General features: G+C 49.9%; 1 protein-coding gene across 1 annotated transcript in view; it reads right to left on the bottom strand.

Moving 5' to 3' along the window:
- The window catches only part of myo10 (myosin X), a 69,380-nt gene that overhangs the window by 48,780 nt on the left and 2,841 nt on the right, over positions 1 to 17,759 (bottom strand). Inside the window, exon 2 of the mRNA XM_056596188.1 lies at positions 9,554 to 9,712. Within this exon, the coding sequence (XP_056452163.1) occupies positions 9,554 to 9,664 (111 nt within the window). The 5' untranslated portion in view covers positions 9,665 to 9,712. The remainder of the gene's footprint in view (positions 1 to 9,553; positions 9,713 to 17,759) is intronic.

Here is a 17,759-nt window from a genome sequence, read left to right on the forward strand (position 1 = left end):
AAACATTGATATGAGAGTCAGACGGTTCAGCCAATCAGTGGGCGTTTCCTTGGGTCCCTTTCTGTCCGTGTGCTACAGACGGACAGCCGACCCAGAGCTCCTCCTCTCTTCCTCCCAGCACCAGAACTCCCAGAACTCCCACCACGGCCGCCGCCACCAGGCGCTGGGATAGGCCTCCGCGCAGGAAATGAAGCCCAGATGGACCGACTCAGAATCACAACCAGACCTCCGATAAACCCGGCAGGCTGCAGCTGGCAGCCGATCGCAACAGGAAATGTAGCTAAAGCTGCTTTCACACCGCCGCGCGGCAACTCGCCGCCTCCATTCATTTCAATGAGGGAAGGGGCTACAATAAGCGGTTGCCGCCCACGTGAACGCGCACAGATTTGAAACTTTCGGCGGCAGCAGCAGCCGCTTTTGAAAACGCCGGGCCCTTCACACCGCCGCGCTGAGCCCTCCGGCAGCGAGGCGGTTGCCGCGCGTCGGTGTGCAAGCACCTTTAGCGGCAGAGACAGCGCCGCCGTCCCAGCGAGCAGCTAGTGGACTGAGTGAACGCAGCAGGAAATGTAGCTTAGCGACAGAGAGACCGCCCCCGTCCCAGCTAGCAGCTATCAGCTAGTGCACTACCGCTCTGAGTGATCAGCAGCAGGGCATGTAGCCTGGCGACAGTGACAGTGGTGCCGCCGAACCAGCTAACTGCTAGCAGCCAGCGCACTAGTGGACTGAGTGTTAGGCAACAGGAAATATAGCTTAGTGTCAAAGATAGCGCCGCAGTCCCAGCTAGCAGCTAGCGGACTGAGTGATCGGCAGCAGGGAATCTTGCCCATTGACAGAGAGACCGCCGTCGTACAAGCTAGCATCTAGGTGATAAACAGCAGGAAGCGTAGCCTAGCGACAGAGTGATGGGGTGAATGACTGCTGTAGCAACATGCAGTGGGTATCTGCACTGAACTGGTCATGTGATCCCAGGGCTCTGTTTTGATTGGCTCCGCGGGGCAGTCCGAAAGGAAGTGCTAATAAATGACACGGCCACGGGATGATGTGAGGAATGCGTCGGGTTCACTGCTGGAACGCTCGTTCACAAACCGTTTATTTTCTCGGGCAAAAAAGACGGATTTCACACATGACAGCGAAAACCAAGATTGATGCACGGTGCACACAGCAGCGCAGAACATAAAGTCTCCGAACTCAGGAGAAAGAGAACAAAACAACTAAACCAGAGTATATTTCCAGAGATTATTCGAAGAGCCGGTTCGTACTGGTTCCCAGAGACGAGACGCGGTACCGCTAAATGACAACCAGCCGCACCGCATAACGTCTCCTCTTGCTCCGAACAATGTCGGCAGTGAGAACCCTCTAATGGCTCCAGGCTGTGTGGGTTTAGCTCCCAGAAGCCCTCAGAGAGTGCAGAGCGGGGGGATTGAACTAGCAAACCCTGAGATACCAGCGGCCCACCCTACAGCAGGAGCAGCGGTCCACGCTCTGGTCTCGGAACAATAAACAAATAGGACTCAAACAGGACCCTGGGAAAAGTCTGCCCTCCGCGCGGGGCTACCTGTCTGACACGAAGTGACATCACCCAGGCGATAACATTCACTCCAACACATACGAGCAGAGGAAGTGACATCACAGGGTGCTTGGTTTGGTGTCCAGCGTGAGAAAACGTCTGAGGTCCATGCAGGCTGGGGGACTCGGGTCGTAGGGCCGGTGGGAGGGGGAACTCAGGCCGTCAGGCATGACTCTCACTGCTCTCCCTCTCTGAGGGATCCGGGGGGAGATGGAGTTCCTACTGTTCAGAGTTGACCTAGACTCTGCATAGCCTCGCACTAACTGTATGCAGTACATCCTTGCACTTAAAAATTGTTCGGTCTTAATGTAAATGTACTGAGAGGAAATGGGAGGGCTTAATGTGGGAGGTGGGAGATGAGGGGGGGGGGGGCATTAGTGTGTGAGAGGAGACCAGGTGGGAGAGGTGAGAGGGCGAGTGACCCTGTGGGGGGGGGGGGATCTCTCTCTCTCTCTCTCTCTCTCTCTCTCTCTCTCTCTCTCTCTCTCTCTCTCTCTCTCTCTCTCTCTCTCTCTCTCTCTCTCTCTCTCTCTCTCTCTCTCTCTCTCTCTCTCTCTCTCTCTCTCTCTCTCTCTCTCTCTCTTCAAAGGGGCCATATTGGCATGAAAGTTCTTTGACGCACATAACTTCACGTCACACTAACTAGAGGTTTTAAATTAGTGGAAAGTGTAAACTTTGGAATTAGGGTTGTCACTTTAGATGAGTCTCCCCTCTCCCTCCCCCTCTCCCTCCATCCCGGTGGGGTGAGGAATGTATTTGCAGAGTGCTGGGGGGCAGGGGGAAGAGGGGGGGGGGGGGGGGATGGAGGGAGGGGAGGAGGGGAGGGAGGGGGAGGTAGGGGGGGGCTGACCCATGTCTGATACGAAGCAGCCTCTCCCCCCCAGTGAAGAGGTCACCAGAACAACATCCAAATGTCCTGGGAGAGGAACGCCGTTGCCTCGCATTCCCCCCATACCGCAATATTCATCCTGTCACCACAACTTACTCAACAATGAAAACAATTCATTGTGTTTATGTTGACTTTATTGTTGAACCCTGACCCCTCACCGTCCACGGACCGAAATGGATCGACATGGACGTGATTCACCTTCGGACGCTGGGGTTCTGAACCCCCTGTGGACGCACTCATGGGGGTGGCCGTGCTTAGGAATGTGTTTTTGTAAACGTGTGCATGATGAGTGTGTGGGTGCGTATGAATGTTTGACCGGCCTCCAGCATTGACAGACAGAGGGACAGTCTGGGAGAGATGGACTCATGGATAGTGTTTTAAATGGCTGGCACCTACACTGGAACCTTTCACAAAGACAAGTGCATGTGTGTGCGTGAGTCTAACGTCCGCCTGCGGGTGTTAATGTTTTCTGTTTTCTAAACATATGATTAATCATCATTAGTGTGACGACCCCGTTGGGTCTTTGACCCCGCCCCTGCTGTGTATGCCTGTGTTTCTCTCCCTCCTGATTAGGAGATTGTCGGCAGGTGTGGGATGGACCGGTGGCAGTATAAAGAGCCTGCCCAGAGAGCAGACGTGGCTTCTCCCTCCTCCCAGCATTGGCTTTCCTTTGTCTTCCTTTGTATTCACATGGACTGATATTTACATTACCTTTTAGGTTACTTACATTTATACTGACTTGCACCACACTTCTAATTGTTATGTTTATTATATAATAAATTACTTATTATTGTGAAAATAGCGTGGTCTCCCCGGTTCATGTTGCATGCATGGAGCCAGCATGTCACATTAGCGACGCCTCATTTCATCTCACCTCGACAGCATCAGTATTCAAGAACCAGATTGGTGGGCTTGATTGGAACTCCCCGGTCCAGAACTCTCCGCTCCAGAACTCCCTCTGGTTCATAACGCTCTGGTTCAGAGTTTAGAGCCCATAAATCCCCTTTATGGTTCCCCTCCGCTACACTCCACATGTGCTACCTGGTTCCACACGCTGGACGTTTTAAACCCTGCATTTCCGGTGGCTACATCTGGGTCAAACACCCCTCGCTCCTCAGCCAAAGGGGGGGGGGGGTTAGCATGCATTTTAGCGCTGACTTGTATTAGTTGCCTAGCATGCCGAGGGATGTCATGTGTGTGAGAGGTTTTCCATTTTGGCAGTCAAGGAGCCTAGAGCCGCCGCCAGGAGAACGTTACGAGGCCAGAGGTGGAGCTTTCATCTTCACCGGAGAGGTTATTTTTTATCTGCTTCCCGTGCGGACGAGACAACTGGATCGACCAGATCTCCGTCTCGTTGTCGCAAAGGAAATGATGAGAATATGGCATTGAACGGAATTTGTATCTCTCTAAGCGCACACTGAACGAACACACACACAGACACACTAAACACCACACACACACACACACACACACACACACACACACTGAATGAACACACACACACACACACACACACACACACACACACACACAAAGACCAATAAACTCGTTGCCCTGGCTTCTTCGCCACGCTGAGAAAACAGATGTAATAAAAGCACTTGGGTTTGACCGACCTCCAGCAGAGACAGACAGACAGACAGATAGAAAGAGAGGCAGAGATGGACTTATGAGGTAGTAGTTTTAAACTGCTGGCCCTTATACTGGAATCTTCCACAAATAAATGTGCATTCATGCGTGTGTGTGTGTGTATGTGTACGTGAGTGTATGCGTGAGTGTGTGCGTGCGTATGTCTGAGTGAGGGCACCTCTCGACAGCTGCTTCTAATCACAGAACCGCCACAGCTTCTAGAACCGTCCGCCGGCCCCGTTCAACCCTCCGCCGCGAACACCAAAGAATGCTAACGCCAATTAGCGCCAAGGGACGCACCTGAAATTAGCGTTGGTTTAGTTAACCCCCCATCTGCGTGCGTTAGCCCCGTAGCTAAGTCCCTGATAGTTCAGGTTACCCTAATGCTAACATGGGTTAGCATAATGCTAACCCATGTTAGCATTAGGGTTAACTCCAGGTTAGCGCTTAGCTTCAGGTGCTATCCATTAAGCATAGCATCTTCCTCTGTATTTAACAACGTGGCCCGCGGCCGTTAAACCGAGCTGGAGTGTGGAGTGCATTGGGCCTCAAATCGTCTGCTGATTGACAGCTCAGGTAACCAAAAGGTTATCGTGGGATGAAAGGTCAGGGAGCAGGGAGGAGCTGGGGGGGGGGGGGGGGGGGGGGGGGCATACCGACGAGAAGCTACCATGATCTAAGGACGAAGGTATTCGGTGAAAGAGGTTCGACTGGCGTGTGGAATCCGATCCGCTCAGAGAAGCTGTTTTCATTGTGATTCCATCAGGGGTGCTGCGAGGAATTCTAGGACCCCCTCAAACATGTGACAGAGGGGCCCCCCCCCCATACCAGTCCATCAAACACTGAATCACCTCCACCCTCTAAAGGGGCCCCCCGTAATACCCCCCCATACTGTACAATGAAGAGGAGGCCTCTACACACACACACACACAGATGTACACACACACGGATGCACACAAACACACACACAGACGCACACACAATGGACGTACAAAAACACACACACACACACACACACACACACACACACACACACACACACACACACACACACACACACACACACACACACACACACACACACACACACACACACACACACACACACACACACACACCCACCCTCTGGGTCCAGCCTCGCTCAGACAGTTCGGATATTAGTTCAGCCTCGTAACAACAAACACCCTCCCCTATACTTTAATGAAGTCGGATTATGATCCTGTGTTAATAAACAAGAATTTATTAAGTACGATGTTAGACGAGCATCAGAGAGCACCGAGGACTTCAGGGGCCCCTCGGACCCCAAATTGAATCCCCCCCCCCCCCCCTCCTCCCACTCATACAGTCTAATGACTCCAGCGTGTGAGGGGGTTGGGGGAAAAGTGGAGGATCCGGGTTTGAATCCCAGTCACGTGTCGGTAACCTAATCCGTGGAGATCCCAGAGCAAGAACCAACCTTCTTCACCTGGCAGATGACCTGCTGACACAGAACACAACAGAACCGACCCTGTGACGGACGGACAGACAGACAGACTGCGTGGGTCTGTACTGGAGATGTTACAGACGCGAACACACACACACACACACACACACACACACACACACACACACACACACACACACACACACACACACACACACACACACACACACACACACACACACACACACACACACACACACACACACACACAGAGGCTGAAGGCATCGAAAGGATCTAGAAGCGTTCTGCTCTACATGCCGATAAACATTCATGACAAACAGAACTTTGGATGAAGTTCCACGAGGCTGGAGGGAGAATGCTCTGCTCTGCAGTCAAGCGAGAAGGAAAGCAGGGCTCTGGGGAACAGCTACTAGGTATGGAGGAGGACTGTGTTCAGACGTGGGAACCAGTTCTCATGAGTCAGGAGCCCAGAACATCAACGCAACCACAGCCTCTTAAACGTCATCGATACCCGTTAAATCAGACCGCAGAAACACAACGCTTCACGAGGCTAATCACCGCGGCTACAGCGGCATGCTAATGACGCAAACAAAGGACGTTCTGTCGCTATGCTAATGTAGCTCGTAGCTACGAGGGGAATACACGGAAAACAAGAGAGTTGGCGGCCGGCCGGTCGACTCCTGTACTTTGAGGTGATTAACAGAGCTGAGCCAGCGTTCTCCCGGGGAACTCAGAGCAGCGGCGAACACAAAGGAGGCCTTGTCACGAGGCCCCGCTGACCTCCGACCTCCTCGCCATCCAGCCGCTAATCACGGCTGAATGTTGCCGTATGGTTGAAATTATCCAATCAATCCCCCCCTCCCCACACACACACACACACGCACACCCCCATCAACATACACACACACCCACACACAAACACACACACACTCAGTGTAGCCCACAAGGGGAATTATGAGAGAGGTTTGGCGGGATGGTTCCTGGGCCGAGGCTTCGAGCAACAAGAAGTCGGTTGCTCTGAAGCGGTCGCTTGATGGTTTCATCGTCTGGTCAGCCTGCTTGGATCGGTGCTCGGCTCTTAATGTCTGTTGGCCAGGCCGGCCACTCGTTTTGGGGACAGACGCTGGCGTCAGGATGAAGGCGGGCAGTAAAAGTTGATCAAAAGGTGGACGGTAAATATAGAGCCGTTTGGTTGAAAGTGTTTTCTGTTACGGGAATGAAACATGTGGGATGGTTTAGAAGCTTGTGTTAGCGGGGTTATTTCTGATTACCGTTTAGGCTTTCCAGATGAAGCTATTTTATACCAATACAAGATCAGATGGATTTCAGTCTTGTTCTAGCAATAAGTGGCAGTAGAACGTGACTTGCAACTCAACGAGACGTTTTCACACAATGAAAAGCATTCACTGTGCTCACATTCACCGTTACTTTGGACGCACGGAGCTGGAATCTTTGTCTCAAAAGCTAACGTAGCTCTTTGCCTAGCCGCAACCAGCTAGCAACTGCCAAATCCGCTTCCAAGCCCGCGGCCAGAATACCAGGCTTTAAAACAAGCGTCAAACCGAGCGGGTCCTACCCTTCAGAGTCAGAGTTTAGTGTTGCCCTTGGCTTCCCAACAACGCTGAGCTGGCCAGGTTAAACGCCGGTTTTAAAACGAGGATTCATGGAAAACTAAAAATGGAGGCGAGCGATTAGTCATCGCCACCCAAAAACAACACGGGTGCTGTTAAGGTTTCCGTCGTCTATGGTTACCGTGAGCGGGTCAGGGACATCAGGTCTAAAAGAGTCTAGATTTCAACACCAACGTTTCATGGAAGCACCCATGTGGCCGGTGTCGAACTGGACTGAAGATAACAAAGACATGTGAGCGATAAAGACGTCTTCCTTGAACATAACGCATGTTCTGACCCGTGCTGAAGAAGAAATGGTACGACCCGTGCCCCATCCCTGAAGAGAGCCAGTACAAACCGCTGAGACACCACGCTGACATCAAATATTACAAAGCAAACATTTCAGCTCCAGAGTAAAAGTCCCATTCCGTGGATGGAAATGGAAGACCGAATCTCAGCAGTGGCTATGAAAATACGGGGAGGAAATCAAAGAATAGCAGCGATCCAAAATGGTGGGTCTCACAGTCTCCAATGCAACCGCTCCAATGCAACCACACCTTAAAATAGAGGAGATAAAGACATACAGAGCATTGGCAGGGCTAGACAGTGAGACCGTTTCTCACCGGCCAAGACCCACTGCACACATTCACAGGCTTCTCCTGACCAGCATCATCAAAGAACCGCAACTTTTTAATTTGATTTTTTATTTGATTTTTTCATACTTTATTATATAGTGAGATCGACAGGAAGCTATGGGAGTCAGAGGGGAGGGCCTGCAGCAAAGGACCACGGCAGGAATCAAACCCGTGTCACTGCGATCAGGACTGAGCCTTAATGGTATTCGCCATTAAGGCCCCCCCGCCACCGGGGGGGCCCAAAGTAACTCAAGCGTAACTTTGAGATCTGTAGGTCAATTACAATCGTTTGCTAAGGAAAGCAGTCCAGTCGTTCCTGCTCCTGTGTGTATTCTCATAGGATTTAAAGGAGAAGAAAACATTTCTGACAGGCGGAGGGGAACCGTCATAAAGTAATAACTGCATAACGCGAACCAGACAAGTTGACACAAAACTCATATTCTTTCATTTAAGCGCTGAGCGGGGAACTGTTAGAACATGGTGGAACACACACAGAACATTCCGGAAGAAAAACCAGATCTCCTGCCTGCCCATATGTGTCAACCTCACCCCCTGGCTTGCTCTCTCTCGCGCCCACACCCGGTCTCTCTTTCTCTCTCCCTCCTTCCCCCTTCCTTCTCCCTCCCTCACCCTATCTCTCTCTCCTTCTCTATCCGTCTCTTTATCTGTCTCTCTCTTGGATATGATAAAGCAGAGAAGTTAAAATCTTATGTGAAGGACGTGCGACTCTGTCAAACAAAATCTGTTGACGTCTGTCCAAATAAAAAAAAACACTGCAAGAGGTCAAGGTGAGACCAGCAGGCATGTTTGCTTTGGTACAGCATCGTAATATCTGGGATAAGAGATGGATGTTTGGTCTCAGCCTCAAAGATGAAATGTTCATGAGAGGAATCAACCGGGTGAGAAACTAATCGGGAAAGATGGCGACCCAACGACATTATGTAAACACATCCGAAGCTATCAAACTGAACTATTCTGGACAGCAGTACACTTATTGCTCCTATGGTCACAAGAAGATCCCTGCTTCCAGATTAAGGATTGGGTTGAGAGGTATGGAATGGGATCAAGGATCAGAGCTGGAGATATGTGCATAATGGATAGACTAAACTGAGCCTTAAAGGAGCATTTCACCGGTGGAGGCATGAATATGTATTGACATTGGGTCCTATATGTAGTCGAAATAATAAAATAAAATTCTAATTTGGTGCCGTCTTGACCGAGAAAAGGCAGAAAGTGACTTTTAGGCGCTTGTGGATTGAAGACAACAACTCCCACCATGCACCACGATGCACAGCTTCGCTGGCCACTCCCGCTGGTCTAGATCTCCGCCTATCGGACACCTCGCTGTTCCATCTACCAAGCTGATAGCGCAAGACTGCTTGAAAATCATTTCACACAACATTTCTAGTGAAGAGTATTAGTTGGTGAACTCAGTGAATTAGTCCTCGTTTGTATTCCTTTCGAAATGGTGAACTTTTACATGGTGCCATCTTCTTTGTCAGATCCAGTACCTTCCGCCATTGTACATCAGTTTTATCAACAGCCTCTGTTAGCTTAGCTTCAGACGCTGTGGATTTTAGTTTCTGCTGGTGAAGTCCCAAAATAAGGTAATGATGCACGACCATTCAAAAATATTTGTGGGTTTCTAACGATACAAAGCTTAGTGGAAATGGGTGAAGTTTCCCCTTAAAGCACGTTTAACTGACCCCTGTAGTGGTTGGGTATAGGGGTCCGGATTGGGGACCAGAGGTAGGGATGGAGGGCGAGGAGCTGGGTACTTACATAGATCTTGCGGTGCTGGTATCTGAGGTGGAGGTTGTGCATGATGGCTCCGTCGTGGAGGTCGTCCAGCGTGGCCATGTCCTCCACCCCCTGGATGCTGCTGGGGTGCATGGCCTGCACCTTCTGCCTGCTCAGGGCGTTCTGCTTGTAGGTGTACACCTGGAGACACGGGGGGGGGAAGGTGACAGATCAGGAGACAGGTAGGACCGCAGGTGAGAGGACAGGTAGGACCACAGGTGAGAGGACAGGTAGGACCACAGGTGAGAGGACAGGTGAGAGGACAGGTAGGACCACAGGTGAGGGGACAGGTGAGAGGACAGGTAGGACCAAAGGTAGGACCACAGGTGAGAGGACAGATAGGAGCACAGGTGAGAGGACAGGTAGGACCAAAGGTAGGACCACAGGTGAGAGAACAGATAGGAGCACAGGTGAGAGGACAGGTAGGACCAAAGGTAGGACCACAGGTGAGAGTACAGGTAGGACCAAAGGAAGGACCACAGGTAGGAACACAGGTAGGACCAAAGGTAAGAGGACAAGTAGGTGCACAGGTACGGTCATGGGTAAGACCACAGGTCACACAGTAGAGAACTGAACACACCATCTCCATCACTCATGTTCTGCTAGTTAATCAGTTGATGAATTTTTCCAAAGCAACCCACAGTGAATTAAGGTTGGTGACGTCATCAATGAGCAGGTAGGGGTTTAGTTAGGTTGGTTTTAGCCTCAACGTTGGAGTTCAAACCCAGACCCTTTGGGCTGGGAGTCAAACACCATGACCACTAGATTATACTGACACACACACATTCACATAACACCACGAGAAAGAAAAATATGACATTGAACTTTCCATGCTCTTAACGGCTGTAATCTATAATGAGGTAAACAGATATATGGATGCGCACTGCGTTCAAGAATCTGATCATCAGATTGGAGGCCGTGCCTGGATTTTTGCTCTCTGTCCTCTAATACTACACACCGTATCACACCTAAGTACACACTCAGGAGACAAAACAAACATAGCTTAAAGGTTGGGAATGGGATTTGCGAAATGCCATCAGATTTTGAAAATACACAACTCAAATGGTCCTACCCCCTCTCCTTCAACGCTGACTCTGACTCCACCCATTCCAAGTACATGGACGCGCAATCATGCACGAGCGAACACAGATGCGCGAGAGCGAGCCATCAGCTAGTTAGCTAGCTCCAGTAGCTACCGCAGGATAACAACAAACAGAAGCTTGCTCTGGGTCACGAGCTTTGAGTATTGATTATATATATTATAGCTTTGAGTTTTGACTTTCAAAAGCGGGAAGACCTTAGCCATAGGTTTTATATCCCCAAATCACAAGAGCTCAGCACCACAACCATGTGATCCCCTCTCTACTGGGTATAGAAGCTGGTCTCCCAGCTCAGACTCAGAGGAACCCACACTCTGCTTCACTTCAGCTGGAAAGACCAGGTCGCCTATGATGGTCCCTCAGTGGTCAGGTAGATCTGATATTACTTTGTTGATCCCTGACGGGACATTCAGATGTGAGATAGCTACGATGGTGAAAGAGTGGTCAGTGAGGTCCCACTGCAAGCAATTGGCTCGATATACTAAGGTCGGGGTTTGAGCAATCTACCAAATCCTGACTGTTCGAAGAAAGGCTCTCAATGTGAAGTCTTAACATCAAATATGCAGAATGAAGCACTGATTTTCCAAGCCTTACTAAACCTACTATTTCTAGTTGTCTTTCTAAAGCTAATTAGCCATTGAATAAATGTCCTCACTAGATGAAACGGGTCTTCAATGCTTGGTCTGGTGTGACCGTCTGAGTGCGTCCCTCTAGACTCTGACAGCAGATCCAGTCGTGCTCAGCGAGCATTCAGCCGTGAGGAGCCCTAAGCTGCAGGATCAGCCGGCTCCAAACGGTCCTGTCAGGACAGGACCAGACTCCCCTGGCAGGGGCCCTGCCCTGGGGGAACACAGCCTCGCACCGGGGACTGGTCTGACATGTTCCCCTATATAATACCTTATATTTACAATCAGGGCATTTAGCAGACGCTTTTATCCAAAGTGACTTACAATGAGTACATTTTTCAGAAGAAAGAGAAACAACAATCTATCTCTGTCGGTACAGTAAGGACGTTCATAGAACCAAGTGCCAAGCACTATCACAAGGTTAACCCATTCCCCGTACACAACAAAGATAGCTAGGATAAGATGCGACACAACTCATTTGTATTTATTATTTTGTGCCAGGACGTACGACATACAATGAGTGCATACATTAAGTCCCTTCTGCTTCATGTTCAACTGCTGGCATGAGTGCATTCTGAGTGGGCTCGTGGGAAGCTCTTGTAGAGTGGGCTACACACATGTGACCACTAGGGGCAGTAGTTACATTGCTGTGTTCAGTAACCTAATGCTAGCTAGCCTTTTGATGTATGGTCGCTACGCAGGAGAGACACATTTTCAGGTTATCGCTAAATTAGTAAAGAGTAACGTCTGTGTTGGTCTAGTTAATGTTAGTTTACCCATTACACTACAGAAGCCACACTAGTAGCAGTGAATCCTCTGCAGCAGCAGTAATCGTAGCAGTAGGGCCTAAAACATTTTTTTGTTTGGTTCCGGTTTCCGACCGACCCTGTCAATTTATGTGCGACCCAAATTATTTTATGTGCTTTAAAAAAATATGTGTTAGGTTAGATCAATGCAAACTATTATTACTCGTTTTTATAATTTCTCGTTTTTAAATGAAAACAACCTTCCTATCATTTGCTGCCGCTGAAAAAAAAAAAATATATAAATTCCCTACCCACCCATGACCTCAACTGACAACCAACAGGAACCAACCCAGCAGTGGCAGTAGCATGGTAGCAGCAGTGGCAGTAGCATGGTAGCAGCAGTGGCAGTAGGATGGTAGCAGTACTAGCAGAACGTAGCTGTTTATGGGTCATCTGGGCGCCGCGCCATACAGCTTCTTTATCAGGACGCGTCACGATTTAAAAGGCCTCAGACGTGCTGGCAGAGACGCTGATAAGAAACAGTGCAGGTCAAGCAGTAGTCAACACTCACTGTGCTGATTCTAGACCAGCCCAGATAGCCTGAAGACTACACTGGAGGTGAAGAATAAATACATGTATATTATTTTTATATTATTATTATTATACGATAGAAAACTCTTAATTTACTTAGTCTGCCTTTACCCCTCTCCGTCTCTCCCTTGCCCTTTTGCAATTTAGTGATTCCATTTTAAAAATGTATTTTTTGCAGTGTAAGGCTGCAGTGTATTGGTGATGTTTAAGGGGTATTTCTGCAGTGTATTGGTGATGTTTAAGGGGTATTTCTGCAATGTATTGGTGATGTTTAAGGGGTATTTCTGCAGTGTATTGGTGATGTTTAAGGGGTATTTCTGCAGTGTATTGGTGATGTTTAAGGGGTATTTCTGCAGTGTTGTGGTGATGTTTAAAGGGTATTTCTGCAGTGTTGTGGTGATGTTTAAAGGGTATTTCTGCAGTGTTGTGGTGATGTTTAAAGGGTATTTCTGCAGTGTATTTCTGATGTTTAAAGGGTGTTTCTACAGTGTATTACTGATGTTTAAGGGGTTTTTCTGCAGTGTAGTGGTGATGTTTAAAGGGTATTTCTGCAGTGTAGTGGTGATGTTTAAAGGGTATTTCTGCAGTGTTGTGGTGAAGTTCGGAGGGTATTTCGGACCAGGCCTGGGTCAGAGCATCAGGCCCCATGCCGGATGGGTCAAAGGGAGGGGGAGGAAAGAAGAAAGGAGAGGAGAGATGACAGAGGAGGGATGAGTGTTTAACAAGCCTACTAATTAGTTGGAGGTCCCATAAAGAGTCTCCTAATCAGGGTGTGCGTGAGTGTGTCTGTGTGTGTGTGTGTGTGTGTGTGTGTGTGTGTGTGTGGACTCAGTAAGGGGTTGTCCCCAGGGATATATTTAACATTGAACACACACACACACACACACACACACACACACACACACACACACACACACACACACACACACACACACACACACACACACACACACACACACACACACACACACACACACACACACGCTGACATTCCAGCGTAGTGACGCCCCACCGGGGGGGGGGGTCAGACGCCACCGGAGCGTCTCTCAGGGGTCGTTGCCATGGAGACCCGACCTTCGGGACCGAAACTGTGACGTTTGCTGCCTGTCTGCCTGCCTTCTGTATGTGTCTGTCTGTCGGTACATCTGTCGCACTGTCAAAGTGTCTGTCTGTCCGTACATCAGTCTCCCAGGCAAGGGAGTGTCTGTCTGTCTGTCTTTGTGTCTGTCTGTACGTGCACCCGTCTGTCTGTTAAATGTAATAATTAGCTCACAACCTGACAACATCCTCACTAAAATACACACAGCTCAAGATAATCCAACATGACTGAGGGGAGGGGTGGAGATCAGGGGCGGAGACCGGAGGGTGGAGTCGGGGGGGTGGGGTGGGGTGTGTGCAGTCTAAACACAGACCTGTCGGACGAGACCAGAGATCAACGGTTAGTCAGATCCTGCTCCACCTCTCTCTCCTCTCTGGGCGGAGTATCATCACCTGTCTGTCCGTCTTTCTTTGTCCGTCTGCATATCTGTCTGTCCATCTGTAAATCTATGTCATCTAATCGGTTTGTTTATATGTCTGCATATCTGTCTGTAAATCTGTTTTCAATCTCTCTGTTTGTCCTTCTGCATATCTGCTTCTATGTCTGTCCGTCTGTCTGTGTGTCTGTCTGACTGTCTTTCTGCCTGCCTGTTCCCCAATCTGCATGTCTCTCTTGGCCTTCCAATCTGTGTCTGTGTGCTCAGATATCCATGTGTCCGTCTGTCTGCTTGTTTATCATCCCGTCTGTCTGTCAGTCTAGCTTCAATGAGATTGGCCGGGACAGGAAGTGGACCCTGCCCTAATTAGGGTTGATAATTGGTCAACTTGTCACCATGGAAACCGTGTGTGCTGTTAGGGGGGGCGAAGGGGTGTGGGGGGGAGCTGAAAACAATAGCATTAAAGAGGCGCTAAGCCTAGCGACATATGCTAACCAGTAGATGAGTGAAACAAAAGGCTGAGGCAGAACCTGCTGTCTGCAGGGTCAGCAGGGCGATCAGCTGTTGAGCCAACAGACAAATTAGCCGCAGCATAAAAGAAACACTCAGGGATTAGCGGGGTTGTAACATGGACGACAGAATGGAAGAATGTGAAGGGTAGGTGACTCTGTGTGTTCCCATTGCTGCCACAGGTGTAATTGATTGTATTTTGAAGAGGACCCAGTTGGTGTTACACCTGACCGCTGTTATCCGAGGATGAACCTCGCCCCTCCCACCCCCTGGGCAACACAGAGACCTACTGCAGCCCCCCCAGCACAGAGAGATACTGCTGCACCGTCTATTCACTGCACTTTTGTCGCGTGAGGAAATGAGTTTGGACTCAGACAACAACCTTAGATACCGACCTCATTAAACAGCCCTGAGGCAGGAGAGTCTAGTGGTTAAGGTGTTCAAAAGGTTCTGGGTTTGACTCTCTAACCCCTACCTGCTCCTTAATGACCTGTCTCTGTACTGTCTAACCCCTACCTGCTCCCTAATGACCTGTCTCTGTACTGTCTAACCCCTACCTGCTCCCTAATGACCTGTCTCTGTACTGTCTAACCCCTACCTGCTCCTTAATGACCTGCCTCTGTACTGTCTAACCCCTACCTGCTCCTTAATGACCTGTCTGTACTGTCTAACCCCTACCTGCTCCTTAATGACCTGTCTCTGCACTGTCTAACCCCTACCTGCTCCTTAATGACCTGTCTGTACTGTCTAACCCCTACCTGCTCCTTAATGACCTGTCTCTGCACTGTCTAACCCCTACCTGCTCCCTAATGACCTGTCTCTGTACTGTCTAACCCCTACCTGCTCCTTAATGACCTGCCTCTGTACTGTCTAACCCCTACCTGCTCCTTAATGACCTGTCTGTACTGTCTAACCCCTACCTGCTCCCTAATGACCTGTCTCTGTACTGTCTAACCCCTACCTGCTCCTTAATGACCTGCCTCTGTACTGTCTAACCCCTACCTGCTCCTTAATGACCTGTCTGTACTGTCTAACCCCTACCTGCTCCTTAATGACCTGTCTCTGCACTGTCTAACCCCTACCTGCTCCTTAATGACCTGTCTCTGTACTGTCTAACCCCTACCTTCTCCTACAATAAACGCATCTGAAATCAATTTGTCTAAAAACCTCTGATTAAAAACCACAAAACAAACTTTATTAACTTGATAAAGTTTTCAGCTGAAGATTAAATTAGAAAGAGATTCAAACATCATACACTACATACGATTGTCTCAGCTCTTCCTACCTTGCAGTGTGAACATGTTGGTGGATTCCAAAATGCTTATCCACAGCCTCACCCTAGCACCTGTCCGCTAACTGACTGAACAGCTGCTCTACGGGACAAAGAGCTGTGTCCTCCTCACCTGTCCTCACCTGAGCTGAAAGGGACCTTCGACCCAGCCTGTTCACATCGGCCGTTAAACACGTTGTGTGTGATCCGATCACAAGTGGACAACAGCTCTACAGACAACAGGTGTGACTACACCTGAGGGAGATCCGTTCCACCATGGAGCCGTCCACCTGGGATCAGATCCCCGGATGCACCCTCATGCCAGGTGTGAACATGGCCTCAGGCAGATCGAGAGACAACACACACACGCACACACACACACGCGCACACACACGCACGCGCACACACACGCACGCACACACACACCAGGGGATCTGATAATGGGATGCAGAGGTCCCCTGATCTCCGCTCTGCATCTGTTGTTCTGGAGACAAACAATTACCCCGGTCCCCGAGCAAAGAGAGAGACAGGAGATATCAGAGAGAACATTGAGACCAGGAGAGGCTGGAGAGACCAGGAGAGGCCGGACAGAAGAGGAGAGACCAGGAGAGACCGGTAGAGTCAGACCCGCAGAGACAATGAGACGTCTTTATACTGTCCAACCCCTACCTGCTTCCTAATGACATGCATCTTTAGTGCTGTTGAATGACTGAACAGCGGCAGCAGAAGTCCAGAATTCAACAAGCGACAGAACAGCAGCCCAGCGTCTCACACACACACACACACACACACACACACACACACACACACACACACACACACACACACACACACACACACACACACACACACACACACACACACACACACACACACACACACACACACACACTTCCTGTGGCACTGCTGTAAAACAGTTTGACCTCCGACCCCCGGCTGTCCTCATTTCCAGTCAGAAGAACAAAGCACTGTCTGCGCCGCCGACGCTAACGCCAGCTAGTGTTTGTTTACAAATGGGGGGGGGGGGGGGGGGGGGCACCGCGTGCCGGTGTTGACATCCAACACCTCCTCCTGCTGCGGGATCAACCGTCGCCGACACGCCAGCTGACCACGAACAACACAACAACACACGCAAACACACACACCGCCCACACCGCAAACAAAGACAGCGTTCAGCACCATTCAACCCTGAGGAGAGCTGCAGCTTGCAGCTAACGCCTCGTTCAGTGAATACAGAGACACAGCCGATAGGGGTTAGACAGTACAGAGACAGGTCATTAAGGAGCAGGTAGGGGTTAGACAGTACAGAGACAGGTCATGAAGGAGCAGGTAGGGGTTAGACAGTACAGAGACGGGTCATTAAGGAGCAGGTAGGGGTTAGACAGTACAGAGACAGGTCATTAAGGAGCAGGTAGGGGTTAGACAGTACAGAGACAGGTCATGAAGGAGCAGGTAGGGGTTAGACAGTACAGAGATAGGTCATGAAGGAGCAGGTAGGGGTTAGATAGTAGATACAGAGACAGGTTATAAAGGAGCAGGTAGGGGTTAGACAGTACAGAGTCAGGTCATTAAGGAGCAGGTAGGGGTTAGACGGTACAGGGACGGGTCATTAAGGAGCAGGTAGGGGTTAGACAGTAGAGAGACAGGTCATTAAGGAGCAGGTAGGGGTTAGACAGTACAGAGACGGGTCATTAAGGAGCAGGTAGGGGTTAGACAGTACAGAGACAGGTCATTAAGGAGCAGGTAGGGGTTAGACGGTACAGAGACAGGTCGTTAAGGAGCAGGTAGGGGTTAGACAGTACAGAGACAGGTCATGAAGGAGCAGGTAGGGGTTAGACAGTACAGAGACAGGTCATGAAGGAGCAGGTAG

This window comes from Gadus chalcogrammus, chromosome 8 (assembly GCF_026213295.1).
Source record: "Gadus chalcogrammus isolate NIFS_2021 chromosome 8, NIFS_Gcha_1.0, whole genome shotgun sequence".
In the NCBI taxonomy this organism is placed as follows: Eukaryota; Metazoa; Chordata; class Actinopteri; order Gadiformes; family Gadidae; genus Gadus; species Gadus chalcogrammus.